The sequence below is a fragment of the Mesoplodon bidens genome (assembly GCF_964165515.1).
Source record: "Mesoplodon bidens genome assembly, contig: HAP1_SCAFFOLD_103, whole genome shotgun sequence".
Classification (NCBI taxonomy): domain Eukaryota; kingdom Metazoa; phylum Chordata; class Mammalia; order Artiodactyla; family Ziphiidae; genus Mesoplodon; species Mesoplodon bidens.
Window position 1 is genome coordinate 1,066,735 of NW_027672700.1, and position 17,957 is coordinate 1,084,691.

A 17,957-nucleotide genomic window follows, 5' to 3' on the forward strand; every position below is an offset into this window, starting at 1 on the left:
GATTGGGAGAGGATGTGCCTTGGGGCTGTCAAGGCCCTGTGAGGTGCTGTCCACAGCAGAGAGCTGCTCCTGGAACTGATACAAGATCTGGGACTCTTCCTGCCTCACCAGCACTGGAGAGCATTCAACAGCATAGAGCCAGGTCGCTGCATTGAACCAGGTCAACAGGACACGTGGCTGACCCAGGGGGCACCCTCCCCATGCCCCCCATCCAGAGCCACATGAAGGACTGACAGCCAGAGGCTGGAACAGGCATGTGTTCCCCACAGGGGTCCTTGCCCAAATCCAGGACCCTGGGTTGGGACTGAGAGTTCTGGAACGTAGACCTGGAGACAGGGCTCAGGAGAGGCTGGACGATGTGGATGCTGAGCTTAGAGGACAGGCCTTCCTTTCCTCTGAGAGGTGCTTGTTTGTTTGGTTTTGTTTCTTAAACCAAGGGGATTACCGTGGAGCAAACACTGGAAGGGCCAGAGACCCTTGGGCTGATGACAGCTGGCTTCCCCAGCCTCTTGAGGGATGCCAGGGTACCCACTCAGGCCACTTTTCGTGAGGAGAGGGGGTCCCAAATCTATGTCAGTGGCCGCCAGCCAGCCACCACTAAGGAAGCAGCAGGCTGGCGGGTGGAGCTCTTTCCCCAGCCCAGCCCATATGGCCGGAGTTGGACCCCTACTGGACTCACAGCTTCACCCTGCCCCGTCCTGAGACCTTCATGTGAGGGCAAGGGTAGGTCAAACTCAGGGGAGGGCAGAGCTCGTGGTGGAGGAAGGACAGAAGACCCAAACTCTCAAGGTGAGGGAGGGGTTTCTGGAGGACTGTAGGGCCTCTGGGCTGCGGGCCCCCTGTTCCGAGCGACAGCCCTTCTCCTTTGTCCTCTCTGATGAGCACCCCCACGGCCAGACCCTGCCCTCACCCACTCGCCTCACCCTCCACGCAGCCCCTGGGCCCAGGACGCTGACTCACTTTTGCGCCATCTCGTAGTAGATCATCCGGTCAGAGTTGCTAATGTGCTGCCATTCCTGCACGGCCCTGCACAGTCCCTCCTCCAGTGTCATGGTAGGCTTCAGGCGGGCCAGGGATCGAAGCGCTGGGCTGTAAGCACTCGGGGTCAGTCTCTGTGCCCAGCCCAGCCCCCACCTGCCTGACCCCACCCACCAATGTGGACCACACATCATTCAACACAGCATGACTGAGCAACAGGAGAGTGAGAGGCAGGTGTCTGGGAGAGCAGAGACAAGGCTTCCCGGCTACGGCTGTCACCGCCTCACACTCACTCGAGGATGACCATCCACTCCCAGGCTAGAGCTGGGACACTGTGCCTTGGGGAGCTCTTTTCCTCTTCAAGGCTGCCTTTTCATAATAAAAATCACCATCATCAGTGAGGCGTGGCATGTGCCAGGCAATCTGCTCACACTTCATAGATTAGCCCAAGGAGTCTTCTGCACGGTCCTCTGAAGGTGAAGTGTGATTGTCCCCTTTTTACGAGGGACCGCAGGTTTAGGATGGAAATGCCTGCCAGGCTCACAACTCTAGTGGGAGAGAGCCCATGCCCTTAGGAGAGCTCTACCATCACCCTGTTCCTAGTGGAATTCTCCACATCAACAAAGTCGAGGCGTGCATGAAGCGCTCTCCTGGGCCCCGCGCTCCTCCCCCTTCTCCGAAGTGACCTCCCCCGGCCACGTACACTCAAGTGCTGTATGAAAGGAGACGTCAGCACAGGAGAGTGTGGCATCCACTCCTTGGCTCCTCAACTTACACCACGACCCTCTCTGACTTCAAGTCTTCAGGCCATATTACCAGGAGAATCATGGAAGAGCAAGCTGGCTAGACTCACAGAGGGGTGGGGTCAGTTGAGATAAGGCACATTTCAGTCATGATGTCGTGGACTAGCAGGCTCGCCCGTATGACTGACAGTGTGCCTTTTCGTGGCGTGGACATCGCCTTCACACCTTGCTTCCAGTATCCCTAGAAACCTAACCTGCGAGTCCATCCCCAGTTCCTCTTTATCTAAGAGCTCCGATAAGTTCATGACCCCCTGAGCGTTCACTCACATGAGAAAGCAGGAAAGAGCTTCTGCATCAGGACTCTGGGGAAGGTGTCTCCAGGCCAGTGGCTTGAGGCGCTGCCACCGTCGGAAGTTACTGTACACGCTCTGGTGGTTAGAGCAGTCCTCCTGCGAGGCATAGGGCTGGTTGGTGTCCAGGCTGCCCTCCCTGGAAGTGCCATGTGGCCATGGCCCAGAGTTCACTGGGCGAATGTTAGGGGCCATCTGGGCAGCTGGTGGTGGAGCTTGAGGAGGAAAGCCTGGGGTCCAGCCTCCCTTGCCAGCCTGAGTAACTCCAACAGCTGGAGCAGTCACAATGGTCTCCATCGCAGGGGTTGCTAAGAATATGGGTGCAGGACATGCAGCACTCCCGCTGAGGGCCCCTGGAGCGCTCCAGTTGAGGGGGCCCTGAGGAACGATAAAGGTCTGAGCCGGGGGGGCCTGCACTGGCCTCCCTTGTGACCTGACTTGTACAGTGAAGTTGCAAGCCCCAGGGGCACTGGGGCCACAGCCACCATTAGCCACCAAAGGCATCCTGGGGAAAGCTGGCAGCCGCAGGCTGCTGCCAGGAGGGAATGCGGGGGTGATGAGAGGTGGCAGGTGCTGCTCCCAGGGTGGCCAGTGCTGGGCGCCAGGAATGGGTGGAGGAAAGGACACTGCCATGAAAGTAGACAAGGAGGCACCGGGGTTCATGGTGACATCCGTTCCCAGCACTGCAGATGCTGTTGAGGCAAAGGAAAGGAGTGAATGGAGGAGGAGAATGGGCAAGTGGGACTGAGGCTTTCTGCGGCATCAGAGTGTAAATCTCCACAGATGAGAGACTCTTGGACAAGGGAAACTGCAGCGTGCAAATGTCTTCAAGTGATTTTCATGCCCTGACCTCCAGTTGAGAATTATTCCACTGGTGACCCCACGCCCATCCACCAAGCTCCCTGACCCCTGCCTGCCGAGAAGAAATTGCCTCAGCAAGCACTCACTTGGAGAGCCTCCCTAAGGCACACCCTGGCACCTAAGCCTCACAGGCTGTCTCCCAAGACCTGGAGCTGTGTGGACATCTGCTCTGTGAGAAATGCCCCTCAGCCGGCGTACTAGCAGGTGGGGCCTTCTGCAAGGTAAGTTCGAGGCCCCCAAAGGCCCTTTGTGGACAGGCACTGTGTAAAATATTAGGGCCCCACCTCCTCCTCAGTCCTCCTTTTCCTGATGCTCAGTATAAATCCCCTCTTTCTTTCCTAGCCTCACAAAACAAAACAAAATGCTGGAAAATATCTCTAATGGAATCCTGATACAAACCCATGACACTGGCCCAGAAAGCACCTGCATCTCCGAACAACCCACAGCAGATACGTAACATGGGCCAGGTCCTGCCACCCCTTCCCCAGTGCCCAGAGTCACTGTCATCAGTCAGGAGTTCTGTTCCTAGGGGCTTGGGGTGGTCTGAGAAGTAGGCGCGTGTGCCTTAGATTCTGTCATTTCACAGCCAGTGATGGCTGCAGAGGATTAAACAAGGGCCAGGGAATTGTCATGTTACATTGGTCGTGGGAGTATAGACTGCCTGTGGTCCTTCCCCTTCCAGCTCCCAATAACGGAGAGACAATCTGAGATGCAGGCATAAGCCAGATGCCATGGCGATCAAGTTGTCTGAAACACATCCCTGTTCAGGAGAACAAGGTACACAGCACGGTGCACCTAACTCACCAGAACAGATGTCATAGGACGTTTAATAGTAACACAGAAGATCATCTTCCTGATCCTGGGCTACACTCCTTCCCCCTTTAAAAGAGGAAGCAGGCTTCATAGACATTCCACCCGAAACAACCCCACTCCACATCTGTTCCCTGTCCATGAAGGAGTGACCTGAAATAGGAACAAACTCTTCCTCTCAAGGCAGCCTGAGGGTCCACCATGAGATACTGGACAAGATGAAGTAGGTCTGAAGTACTGCCATTCCACAAAAGGAAGAACAATTCAGAGCAACTCAGGAACCTGAGCCCTCTCTTGGCTGAAGTTACTCGTAATGGTTGCCCATCCCCTGTTGAATCCAAGGCAACAGTTACCTGAACTGACAAGTGAGCTCTGGGCTGGGAGGAGTGGACGAGGTGTGGGCTGCGGCAGTTAGAGTAACCCCCTGCCTAGCTCTCGGAGAGGACACTTCACTGCAGGTGTGGCCACACACAGCCCCATTGAATAGTTTTCTCACCAAGACCATCTCTCCCCACGGCCCCCTGAGATACAGTATGCTCCTGTTCAAACCCCTTTGAAAGATATGGTGAGGCAAGCTTCAGGTGCCTGAGGAACACAATACAGCTCTAGGCTTTCCTCATGACCCTCCCTGTGTCACCACCAGGACATCACACACATCCTTACACACACGTTTCAAAGTGGCTTGTCTCCCTTCTAGAAAGAATCAGACTGTCTGCTGCCATCCTTTCTCCATAGCCAGGGCAATTCCTCTGGATCCACCTCCAACGACCCCTCCTCCCCAGGGCAGTCTCAGGTTTCTTCAGGCTCCCCAGTCTCCCCAGGTGAAATGTCCTTGTGCGTCCAGTGCTCTCTTCTCCCTCTACTTCAGTCCAACTAGGTGCCCACAGTTAAGTGTAACGTGTGAACCTGAAGGATGTGAGGATGGCAGGGTCTCTGAGAACACACCCCCAGCCTATAGGCTTACCTCCTATTGAAGCCATCCTGCAGGCTTGGGCACGGACTACTGCTGCCTGGTAGCCTCAATGAGAAAAGTCAAGACCAGGAGCCAGAGAGCGACCTGCTTCAGCAAACGCTCGGGATCCAAGTCAACGAGGGACACGTTTGAAAGTAAACCGGAAAATGCGGGCTGAACCGTTCTGCGGTGGGGGAGGGGCAGAGGGCACGTGGGTCGGGGTGGGGTGGCGTGCGCTGGGGGGACATTCCACGAGGGCTCTGGCAGGTAGGCAAGAACCGGAAGTTCCTTCCACCTCCCACAGTGGCAACACAATTGGCGTGTGCCTCTTTAGGCAGTTTATAAACTGTTGTTTTGATTCACGGCACCGAGGTTGAGCATGACAGTCCCTTCCTTTCACGTCTTTATCCATCAACCTAGGTTTTTGGTTTTTTTTTTTTTTTTTTTTTTGCGGTACGCGGGCCTCTCACTGTTGTGGCCTCTCCCGTTGCGGAGCACAGGCTCCGGGCGCGCAGGCTCAGCGGCCATGGCTCACGGTCCCAGCTGCTCCGCGGCATGGGGGATCTTCCCAGACCGGGGCACGAACCCGTGTCCCCTGCATCGGCAGGCGGACTCTCAACCACTGCACCACCAGGGAAGCCCTGGAGCTTTTATAATGAAGGAAAACTTGTATGATTTGCAACCAATAACTTCATACTAGCGGAATGGTGAGGCAAAATATTGTACCCAGGCACTCGAGAAAGGCAGGCTTCCTTGTTGCTTCCTCCCTTTGTTCAGTCATTCAACCAATTATTTACAAGATTCTCACTCATAATTCTGATACAGTATTTGAAGGACTCTTCTCAAGGCCACTGATACAAAAATTGCACTGTGCAAAAATTAGCCAGTCCCAATACTGCAATCACTTTTGTAATACTTCAAAATCCTACACCCCACAGACAGAGATAATCAAATTAGCCCAAATGTAACTTGGGAAGACCAGTCACAGAAGGGAGTATCTAAAAGTCCTTTGGATCATGATCTCTGACTATTCCTGCACAGAAGGTGGGGGCGGGCATTGACTACTGAGAAAAAACATCTCTGGACATGCATCACAAGCCTCAGAAGACAGTTCATCTTCCACTCAATCACGAAACATTAAAGAAACGAAGAGATACCATGTTTGTGTCTTGTGGAGTTTTCAAGTCTGCACTTGGAGGCGCTTAGTGCTGTTACATGTGAGGGGTCTTCAGAGGCATCCTGTTGAGTGAGAAATGCTCTAATCTTGCATTTGACCAGAAAGCGGATCTGATGATTGAAGTTTCTTTGGGAAGTATTACAAAGTCAGGTCAGTAAGTTGATCCCGCTACTATTTTTGTTGTTGTTGTTTTATTGTCAACTGAAATTCTGCAAGATATTATAAAAAAGGAGGGAGGGAAAATAAAATTGTTCCCATACTACCTGTTGAAATTGGCCCAGATTGTCAACTCTTTCTCAAAATTATTTTTAAAAAAACCCCAAAACCGTACAAAGGAAACACCTGTGAACACGGAGAAAAAATATTCTAGTAGAGTAAATGCGTTGGAAAAACTCTAGGAACGGAGTCAGGAGACAGTATCTTAAGAGTGTTTCCCAGGTCTGAAATTCTTTGCTAGCATTGTTCTTTAACGGAAACTTCAGGTGTGCTAGGAAAAAGGACCTACTGTTTTTTGAAAGGCATTAACAAGAACCAAGGAACGGCAGTCCAAAGGGCATGAAAGTACTTGCCCCAATTTGAGGCTACTGTGCTTACAGCGGAGCTCTCCAGAACTCTTTGTAGCTAAGTGCATGGGTTTCACGAGTGCAATATAAAACTCACGAGTGCACATTTCACAAGAGCTGGTTTTAAGAAGAGACCGTCACGAAGGTTCCCAGCGAGGAGCGTCGCCAGAGAAGTTCCGCAGCTTGCCCGACCCTCCATTTCTGTCCTCTCCTGCAGAGACCTCCTAGGCCCGCGCACCCTGCGCCTGCACGCCCGCGCAGGCCTGTGCATGCCCACTGGGGCGGGGCTCTCGGGCACGCGGACCGCCGTCCTCCAACAGCTCCCGGCGTCTGCTGGGGCAGTTTGCTCCGGAAGACAGGAGCGCATGCGCGAGCGCGGAGGGTGGGGCCCCAATGGCTGTCCGGCGAGGGAGGGGCCTGCCATGGCGGCCTGTAGAGTCAATTCTAGGAATCCTGAGGTAAGGGGTACGGGGACTTTTCACCCCTCAGGTGTCACCGCTCTGCACTGTTGTTCACCCTGTGGGTTATTTGTGCCCTTGTCCATGTAAGGAGACTCCCCACAATGTGGATTCACGCCCCCATAGAGCTCGATTCCCTTGAGATATTTACCCCAGGATTATCGGCACCACTGGGGATCCGGCTGCATGAAGGGTTCAGTGATTGCGGGGCCTACAGTGGGGGCTAAATAGTGTGTGCGAGCTATTAAACAGGTGCCGTTCTAGTCTGCACGTTGTGAAGAGTACAAAAGCTAGAGGGAAGTTCTTGCGAGTTGAAAACCCTCATCTGGTTCCGAAGGTGTAGCTCAGGTGATTGGAAAATGAGTGAAGATGGAAGGAACACACTCATTGTTTCACTAGTGTCTTCCTTCTTATCATAAAAACATCAGTCAACGCTTAGGTTCAAACTGCATTCTTTTGTCGGTGATGCGAGCAACTTTGCTGAATGTGGTAATAAACATGTATTTGTAGTCTGGTGTCAAATCATGATTGATTTGCAAGCATAGATGGGGTCTGTACATAATTGGTTGGTGGGAATCTGATAGGTAGTCAAATGTGTGGGTTGGTTTTGTCCGTGGATATTTGTGTTTGAAGGGAGGTCATGCCTGTGTTTTTGTGAGAGTGTGTAAGAGTGTTGTATTTGGAGGGTGTTGAGATGTGACGCAGGCATACTCAAGGAGTTGGTGGTTAGGTGTTTGTAATTTGGTGTTTGGGGAATATGTTTACATGTGTTTTTTTCACCCCTGAATTTGGGGATTTGTGTGTGTGTAAGGGTGGATTTGGAAGGATTATCTGCATATGCGTAAGGGCAATGTCAGGAAAAGTAGTGGTGTATATTACTTTGGGTGTCCAGTCTGTTAATTTTGTATATTTGGGGAATGTAGGCTGATCATTTGTGTATTCAGGGCATGTTGTATGGTTATGGGGTGTTTGTGGGTGTGCATTTTCGGGAGCTGTGTATGTATATTTGGATGTGTAGAGGGCAAGTCTGTGACTATTTTATGGGGCTGGTGGATGTTGAATGTGTAGGTATGTTGTGTTTGTATGATCCTGTATTCTGCAAGATGGCAGAGTTCATTCTGTGTGAGAGGTTGGGAATATGGGGTTATGTATACGCCAGTAGTGTGGTACTGTATGTGTATTTGGAACAAAGGGCGTATAGGGCGACATTATTGTCTATTTGTAGTGTACTGGGTAATCGTGGTTCTATTTGGGACTTGTGGAGAGTTGTGTGTTAAATGAGTTTGTGTGTGTATTCAAGGGGCATGGCCACTTGGAGGAATATTTGCTGAGGCTGTGCATTTGTAATTTTCAGTAGGAGCCTCTTAGGCTTATGTATTTTGGGAAGTGAGTATATGTGTATCTGATAGAGAGGTGGGGTTCTATGTTTCTACAGGGAAGATGGACAATTGCATTTGTATGTATTAGAAATATGTGATACGGGTATTTGTTAGTACTTGCATATGTGTGAGCTGGCTCCTGATAGCTAGGGATAATTTGATATATGGAAGTTGTTTCATAAATGGTTTGCTGGAGATATTTCCATGTATCTTACTTGTGTATTCTAATCCGTGTGCGTGTCCATCATCAGGTGCATGCATTATCAGAGTTTGTTCATAAGGTATGGAGTTGTTAGGAGTATTCAAAGTGTATTTCTTTGGAGAACGCTAGGGTGTTTATACATGTGTTTGGTAGGAGTAAGAGGTGGTCTGTCTATATATTCAGGGTGAGGGTAGAAACATATATATATACACACACACACATATACAGTTTGTATGTTGGAGTAGTGGTGGGGAGCTTGTATTCTGGAGAGGTAGCATAATGTATAGTGTTTGGGAGGGGATCCATATGTTCAGGGGTTAGGAATATTTGCATGTGTTTGTCCATAGGTGTGTGAGAATTGTGTATGTATCTTAGTAAGACTGCAGAGGTTGTCGGTGTTTTTCTGTTTTGAGTGTGTCTGAGCATTTGGGGTGTATACTCATGAGTAGTTTGTGGATGTGTGTATTTGTGATTTGTGAGTGTAGCAGGAGGCTTCGAGTCCTCTATGTGTCTATTTCAAAATGTAATGCCTGAAGAATTTAGTGGTGTTGCTTGTATGTGTGTTCTCAGTATTAGTGAGGTGGACTTATATGGACAGTTGACCCTTGAACAACATGGGTTTGAACCACACGGGTCCACTTATAGTGGATTTCTTTTTCAGTAACTACTACAGGACTACTACAGGATCCATGGATGCAGAGCCACTGCATGGAGGGTTGGCGCCCTAACCCCCAAGCTGTTCAAGGGTCAGCTGTATTTGATAAGTATAGATTATTTGTGTCTGTGTGTGTGTTTGAGTTCCTGGGGCTTCTGGGGTATGTATTCTGTGGGACGTGAGAGTTTAGTTTGTGTGTTTGGACACCAGTAGGCTGTGTGGGTTCTGTGTGTGTGCAGGAGTCCTGCAGTCTATGTATTATAGGGCTGTGGGATTGCACATGGGTCTTTTGTTGGGTTGCACATGAGACAGTTGTGTACTTGGTGACCCTGTGTGCTTAGGTACTCAGTGTGTACATCTGGATGGCATATTGGTTGCACATGTTTGTTTTCAGGCCCATGTTGTGTGTGTATATATAGTTGTGAGAGTGGAATGTGAATATTCAGGGTGAGTAAGGTTTCATCTGTAAAAATTTAGGTAGTAAGAGGTGGTCTGTTTGTGTATTTATTCAGGGTGAGGGTGTGTGTTCAGGAGATATATATATCTATATATCTATGTACAAACACAAATGTGTATGTGGTGTCCTTTTGGTTACATATCTGTGGTGGGAGTTGAGAGTTCTCCTTGGGGTGTAAGTGGATTCTGTGCACATATTCACAGGAAAAGTTATGGGATGTGCTGGAACTGGTTCATACTGTCTTGGGAGAGTCAATGGTGCATATCTCTTCCCAGCTGTGTGTTTAGTGATGTCAGGTGGGTAGCTTGAAATTGGTCCTGCTGGGAATATTTATACCATGTAGATACCATAAGGGAAGTCTTTCCCGCCTTTCTCGGAGAGCTTTTTATCAAGCACTTAGCAGCGTACCACTGATGTGCGTGTTTGGATTGTGTATGTATGAAGCAAGAATATTTGGGCATCGGTGGGTACGTATGGGACCCTCATGTGAATTGTGAGTGGGGCATCTGGGGCTATGGGCCCTTGTATATGTGCATTGACCCTGGTAATTGTGAATCATTGCATTGCTCCTATCAGGTTGGTCTGTTCTTTAGGGCCAGAGAATCCCCACAAATGTTGTTGATTCCCAGTAGAAATCATGCAGATGGATACAGGGGTGTCTGTACCTTAGGCAGGTGGACACTCCTTCAGCATTTGTGTGGTCCTAGCATCTGGGTCCCTAGAAGGGGGCGCCTGGCGGACAGATGGCCATGCAGAGCAGAACCTTCACAGGTGTGTTGTTGGCATGACAGGCAGCAATCAGAAAGTCATGGGGCTTCCTGGATAGGAGGTCAGATGACCAAGGGCTCTCCCAGGAAAACCCCCTGAGAATCAGTTGGGCAGCTACAGGCATTACTGGCTCTTCTGTGGCACAGCGGACGTGCAAGGACACCCTCCACATGGGGTCCAGAGCCATGTGTCCCTGAGCCCAACTGCCCCAGGGTGGTGGGAACTATTGCATATCAGGCTGGTCAACTGTATCACTAGGTCTCAACCAACCTGTCTCATGGAAACCTAAGTCCTCACGGATAGGCAGGACCTCTAGGGATCACTGAGCTGACAAGGACAGAGGTAGGGAGGCTTTGTCACTGAGGGAGAGTTGGGGACTGAGACCTGGAGAGCCTGGGGAGTCCCACTCTGAGGAGATGTGGCTCTGATGTTCCCAAACCCTTTAGACATGTTCTCTGTTCTTTTCTGAAGGCTCAAGATGCTTCTAGCAGTGGGAAGCTTATCTCAGTTTCATGTTTCTCTGATAGCATGAACTGACCCTTTTATTCACTCTTCCACATCGAGCTGCAAACCCATCAGAGGGAACCATGTGATCGTTGTAGCCACCAGCTGACCCCACAGCCACCTTGTGCCTGCCTTGGACCCACCCAAGCATTTCTGAGCCTTCTGTATGGTGAGTCTTGTGGCCTTTTCTCCCTCATTGTGACTCCTCCTGCCAATAAAACATGCTGTGAATGTTAACAAAAGGAAACCTGCACTAGAATTGGAGTCTGGAAGGCCCGTAGAGGGAGCTCTCATGCCGTGCCACTCATCATCAATTACCCCAACAGGAAGAGGTCATTTACTGACCCCAAAGAGGACGTGCAACCACTTTACTACCCCAGCTGGAGGAGGGAAGACTTCCTTCCTGGCCAGCAACAAGAAATAGAAAATAGAAATAGCTAATAGAAAATTCCGCAGTTTAGCCAATGAGACGCCGTTGTCACCTGAAGTTTTACTTTCCTCCAGTGAACTTTCATTTTTTCCCTTGATGATGACTTTCTTTCCTTGTCCCACCCTCCTTACTATACAAGTCTTCTGGGACTTCCCTGGTGGTCCAGCAGCCAAGACTCCGCGCTTCCAATGCACGGGGCATGGGTTCGATCCCTGGTCGGGGAACTAAGATTTCCACATGCCACGTGGCATGGCCAAAAAAAAAGAAAGCCTTCCATGTTGTGTAACCCGTTGGAGTATCTCCCTTTCTATCAGATGAGATGCTGCCTGATTCATGAATCGTTTAATAAGGCCAATTTATTCAAAATTCAAAGTAAATCTTCCAATTTACTCAGTTAAATTTTGTTTTTTAATACATTGGGGGCATGCAGAGGTGGCCACTAACAGTTTAATATGTATCCCTCCAGAAATGTTCTGTATAAAAATATGTATGTGCACTTTTCTAAAATCCACTCTTATGATTGCTACTGCTAACAAGATGATTTTATGATTAAATGCTTATCTTTTTAAAAAGAAAAAGGTAAATATATTGGTGGCAGTGATGGGATCTGAAGCAAATTTGTGATAACATTTGGGACAAGGAGGAACAGGTGTGGTGCCCACAACTCCTTTGAGTTCACTGTCTTTCTTGCCATTCCTGAAGGTTGTTGGTAAGCTCCTCTTGGTTTGAGCTCCATTCTCTTTGCGTTTGTGCTCCCAATCTAACTGGCTTTCCTTTACAGGGCAGGTCAGTTTGGCTGGTAGAGGATTCTCCTTGAGGCCAAACCCCTAGCCTTTCAGATGGAAATTCCCAGGACACAGTAACATCTCTTGGTTATTGCCAGTATATTTTTTGAGTGGTAAACCATAGCCCCTAATTTTGTTCCCTGGATTCCACACTGGGCACTGCTGACAGTGTAGTCTGCACTTGCCCATCTGTTTGGCATCAGCCCCCAGTTCCCATGCTTGGAGCTGTTGGTGGTGGCTATAGTTCTCCGTTTTGTTTGGAATCAGTTTGCAGTCCCCCTTCCTTGGGATTTGCCGTTTGGATCTTTTTCCTCAGTCCAAGGATCCCTGGGAATCGGTGGTGGTGCATACCAGGCCTTCTTTTGTCCAGGACATAGTAACATCTCTTTGTTACTGCTGATATATTAAGGCGCAGGTTTTTTGTGTGTTCTTTTGGGTTGACAAAGGCTAGCTAAGGAAATGAGATCCTTTATCGCCCAAGAGTTGAGAATGCCAGCTTCTGGCACACCTGCTTATTTTATATTTAAGAACTATGGTCCTGGAGGTTGTAGATATTTAGAAAGATGGAAAAATTATACTAATATTGATCTAGAATTACAGTGGTCATTGTGGGGCATGTTCCAGTTAGACAAGATTGTACATTTAAGGAAACCACTAGAGAGCAAGGGTTCACAGATTGCACAGGGAGAATGAGATGCCTGCTTTACTTGGTATGTAAAAGTTTGCAGACGGTTTCAAGATTCCAAAATAGCTTCGTTTAGAGACTGAGAACAAAAAGCTAATGAAAAATTAAAGGGACAAAAGGTACCTGAGACAAAAGACCGCAGGACGGATGTGACTGCAGACGCACCTCCTACTGTCCCCCCCTTTCCGTTGTCACCCGAGGACTCTTGTGTTACTCATTTCCTGTCTGAAATACTTCTCTATTCCAAAGAGAATATTTAACAATTGCCATTTAAAGTAAAACTACCTGAGGTTGCAGGTGAGCCCCCTCAGGTGTCCTTTACCCCTTGGTCAAAGACTGAACTGAGAGCTGTAGTCAAAGAATTCTCTAAACCTTGGAGGAACCCCCAACATTTTTTAAAGAACTTAGAGTCACTGTCAGGGCGTATGTCCCCAAACTGCTAGATCTTTATCCACTTGTACACATGTTGGTAGGACTGGGGGAAGCCCCAGAATGGATGTGGGAAGCAAAATGACATAATCCCTAGGATGGTATTCAAGATCCTCAACCTAAAAAGGCTTGCAGAATAACAACTAATCTTTTATAAGCTATTCCTAAAATGTTCCCTGCTCACACTTGGTCTATTATTAATTGGCCTAATAATGATTGATGTATTATTCACTCGTACAAACAAAAGAGGGGTGAATCTGTGGAAGACTTTGGAACCAGTTTGGAAGCTCTCTTTTTACAGCAGTTGGTGTTCCAAGGAATAAAAAGGCCACTCAGCCTGCTTTAACTGCCCTCTTTGTAAGTGGATTATCTTCTGAGATGAGTGGATTGATAAAAGGGCAGAAAAGAGGGTGGGAGGCTATAGGCCTGACTGAACTCGTGACTATAGCTGAGCATTTTGAAAGGACCTTGGAGCAAGATCACAAACAGAAATCCACCAAGCTCATAGCCTTACAGTTACAACAGCTCTAAGGCAAGGGACACAAAATGACACCTGGGCCTCCCCCATTACAACCTCCTAGGGGTCCATGATCAATTTGATGACCCAAAGTTGATGTTTCATTTGTAATCACTGAGGACACTGGAAAAAGAGGTGTCCTCAAAGGTCCTATGCAAACTCTTCACAAATGCTCTCGTATCTGTCTCAAAGGGAGGGCCCCCCATGACCCTCTCCCCTAGTTGGCAGAACTCCAGAGGTTAGGGTAAACTATTAGCAGCAATGACCTTAAACAGCCCAGAGGAAAATATAATGAAAAACGGCCAAATTTTAGTTGATACTGGAGCTATGCTTTGTACTTTAAACCCCACTCTCATAATTTACTTTGAAATCTACATTAAACTCTAACCCTAACTGTAAACATAATTACCTAACCCTTTAACACCCTACCCCTAGCCCTAACCAGAGCTGTGCTTTCTACTCTAAATCCCACCCTCAAAGAACAACAGGTCCCTCTGAGTAAAGAGGATGTTTCCATAGTGGGAGTACCTAATACAGTTCAGAGAGAATTTTTATCTCAACCAAGATTCCTTTCTGCTATGCAGTATAGCCCCAGTTAATCTATTCAGTAGAGATCTCTTTTCTAACTTCAAAGGGCCAGTACATTTTGCCTCCAGTGGAGATCTCACCTTAAAATTTCCTGATCAACGTGAACCTGATCAGTTATGTTCCTTACAATCTGTCCTGGACCTAAAAGCGGAAGTTCAACAAAAGTTCCCTAATTGGATGGAGATGCCTGCAAATTTGGGGGCTACTTCTGACAGGATGCCTGCAAATTTGGGGGCTACTTCTGACAGTGTTAACATCAGAAGAATAAAAAAATGCAAACCTATAAAGATTCAGATAGATGTAGCTAAACCTCTCCCTAGGTTTCCTCAAGAGCTATTAAAGCCTGCGGTCATACAAGGTCCCATAGCTATTGTAGAAGACCTAATTGCCCAGGAGGTAATCATTCGTGTACTCGTCCCTGCAGCATGCCAATCTTGCCTGGTTGGAAACCTGGCAGGATGGCGATTTGTCCAGGACTTGGGAGCTGTTAATAAAAATAGTTCTTCCCTGTTTTCCTGTTGTTCCAAACCTAGCCACCCTTGTGTCACAAGCTTGAACTGACTTGAAATGGTTTACAGTTGGAGACCTTTGTTCACCTTTCTTCAGCATCCCGGAGACCCAACAGCCAATATCTACATGCCTTTACTTGGAACAATCAACAATATACCTGCACTTTTATGCCTCAAGGGTTCACTGGGACTCCTTCTTTTTTCCTCCCAAGTACTTCACCAAGATTTAAGTACCCTCTAGTTCCCTGAGAAATCAGCCTTTTTACCATATGGAGATAACCTCGTGCTGTACTCAGCTACTGTAAAGGTTCCATAAGGCATTCATAAAAGATTCCATTTATTTGCTGCAACAGTTAGCTGAGAAAGAACAAAGGAAAAATTACAATTATCCGTAGACGCTGTTCATTACCTAGGACGTAATCTAAGCACTGAAGGAATTCAGCTATCTCCAGAGAGAATTAGGCTGATACAGGAACTTCCTAGACTCACAACTAAGTGCTAGCATTGTGGATTTCTAGGTTTAGCTGGTTATTGCAAGCTCTAGGTTCCAAATTTTTCTGTTACCTCTTCCACTCTGTGAACTTATTAAAGATTTAGTTCCTGAATCCTTTGCTTGGGAAGATAAACATAAGCAGGTTTTTATAAGGCTAAAACAAGCACTGCAAGAACTGCCTGCCTTAGGGTTACCCAAATGATCAGGTTCAGGTTGATCCGGAAACTTTTTTTTTTTTTTTTTGCGGTACGCGGGCCTCTCACTGTTGTGGCCTCTCCCGTTGCGGAGCACAGGCTCCGGACACGCAAGCTCAGCGGCCATGGCTCACGGGCCCAGCCGCTCTGCGGCATGTGGGATCTTCCCGGACCGGGGCACGAACCCGTGTCCCCTGCATCGGCAGGTGAACTGTCAACCACTGCGCCACCAGGGAAGCCCGATCCAGATACTTTAAGGTGAGATCTCCACTGGAGGCAAAGTATATTAGCCCTTTTAAGTTCGAAAAGAGATCTCTACTTAATAGATTAACTTTAGGTTATTCAAAACCTTTTCCTTTATTTGTGCATGAAAGGCATAATCAGGCCGCGCAGAACTGTGTGAGCATGGTAGTAAACACAGGCCTATTGCCTGTTATAGCATACAACTTGATTCAGTTGCTTTTGCCTGTCTCAGGTGTCTTAAGGTTATAGCCACAACTGCAAATTTAGTGGAAGCCTTGGCAGATTTGACTCTAGAAAATGAAGTTTATTTGCAAACTCCACACCTTGTCCACAGTCTTCTTAACGCTGAATTGACAACATTTCTCCGCAAGTATCACTGGATTAACTTCCTGTGAAATCCTGCTTTCACCACCTAATCTTTAAACGTCACACCGTTCTCAGTCCTGCTACACTACTACCTCTGCCTCACAAAGGTGAGGGCCGTGACTGCCAGGTAACAGTGTCCCATGGGAATTCCCTGGGAGTCCATTGGTTAGGACTCCGAGCTTCCACTGCAGGGAGCGCGGGTTGGATCTCTGGTCGAGGAACTAAGATCCCACGAGCCACTTGGCACGGCCCAAAACAAAAACAAAACAAACAGAAAACAGTGTCCCGTTTTGTGACACCGTGTCCTGAGTAAAGATGTTACCAAGTCCAAGGTTGCTCTGCTTGCCGCACGACAGGCCATAAATCGGAGATGAGGTGTTGAGGCAAGGAATATGACTTTATTCAGAAAGCCAGCAGACCGAGAAGATGGCAGAGTAAAGTCTCAAAATAACCATCTTATCGGGGTTTGGGTGCCAGTTTCTTTTATAATACAGAGATGGGGAGGAGATGAGGAGGTAAAGTAAGAAGGCCATAAGTTGTGCGAATAGCCCCTGGAATGGCCAGCCTCGGGGAGGAGATGTGTTAATTTCTTCTTAATTGTAGCCATCCACAGGTGGAAGGAGTCCACATGTTTCCCTGAACAAAGGCACTTTAGTTTAACATTCAGACAGAGGGACAGGGTTCCCCGAGGCAGGCCATTATGTACAGGTACAGACAGTATCCTTGTAGTGAACAAAAGCAGCAGAAAGCAAAGGTTAAAGTAAAAGGAACAGATCCCATGTGTAGTCCGATTTGGCTCTTCCCTGTTACAATTCCCTACTGTCAATGTCCATTCCACAGTCTTGTGGATAAAAGGGGGTGACGGCCCTTCTAATTGCTTCATCAGATGGATCTTTCCGGGAGTGTCCACCATTGGTGCCAGTGTTCCAAACGTTGGGTTTTTGTTTTTTTTGTTCCTCTCTGGAAAGTGTGTTCTTTACACCTGTAGCCTTAAAAAAATATTCTCAGCCTAAAAGTTGAGAGTTACGACCTCTTTGATGGGAATTTTGAGGGCTTCAAGCCTGGGAGGCAGCATCTCAAGTTAAGGAATTCAGCACTTTTCTATGGACGGGAAGATGCAAGAGTCTGGGCTCACTGAAATAAGTCGTTTGATATGTGGCTCAGCTCTCCGGGGCCTGTATCCTATATTCTCATATCCTGAGTTTCGTCAGGGCTCACCGGCTCACGTTGGGGGGCTGCAGTCGCTAATGACTGATGTGTCAGGAAATATTCCATTTCTCAGATCCTCTCCTCTTGGTCAGGATTTTGACCAATATTTGGGAGACATTTCAGGATCAAATTTTGTCCCATGGCGCTGGGAGGCTCATCCCAGGTCAGGGGAGAATTCTTGATATGCCACTCCAGGTGCTAGTTTTTGGATTAGGCCCTATTGATAATTAAAGATCTTCTGGATCCTCTATCTAATTATGATCCAGGAGACATTTTCCCTTGTTGCTTCCTCCTGTACCTAGAATCACACTATTACAATTATTTCATGTTATAAATGTGGTCTATTTCCTCAAGATGTTTAGCCATTGAAGTATTGTTGGAGGCCTGGTTCCATACTGGGTACTGTAAGAGACACCAATCTTATAAAGTAGACAGGATATAAGTAATGCAGCTAGTAACGTTAACAAAGACACAGTACAGCAGGGAGACACAAAGAGCAAACAATCTGGAAACAAAGAACAATGATCAGTATAACTACTTGTAATCCAATTGCAATAGCGAGCGACCAGAGGTACCATAACTGATTTAGTGAGCCATCCGCTGTTTCAGTGTACCAGCGGTGCGTACTTAGACGTGCATGGCTTAATCTTTG

At 48.0% G+C, this 17,957-nt stretch overlaps 1 protein-coding gene and 1 pseudogene across 3 annotated transcripts in view; both read left to right on the forward strand.

Moving 5' to 3' along the window:
* Positions 1–17,957, forward strand: part of LOC308609817 (centrosomal protein of 78 kDa-like) — a 405,903-nt pseudogene that overhangs the window by 132,127 nt on the left and 255,819 nt on the right. The window lies entirely within an intron of this gene.
* Positions 1–17,957, forward strand: part of LOC308609797 (uncharacterized protein) — a 258,883-nt gene that overhangs the window by 113,444 nt on the left and 127,482 nt on the right. For both annotated transcript variants that reach the window (XM_081259101.1, XM_081259103.1), the window contains one exon: positions 10,881–11,026. In XM_081259101.1, coding sequence (XP_081115227.1) covers positions 10,881–10,946 — 66 coding nt within the window. In that variant the 3' untranslated portion in view covers positions 10,947–11,026. The remainder of the gene's footprint in view (positions 1–10,880; positions 11,027–17,957) is intronic.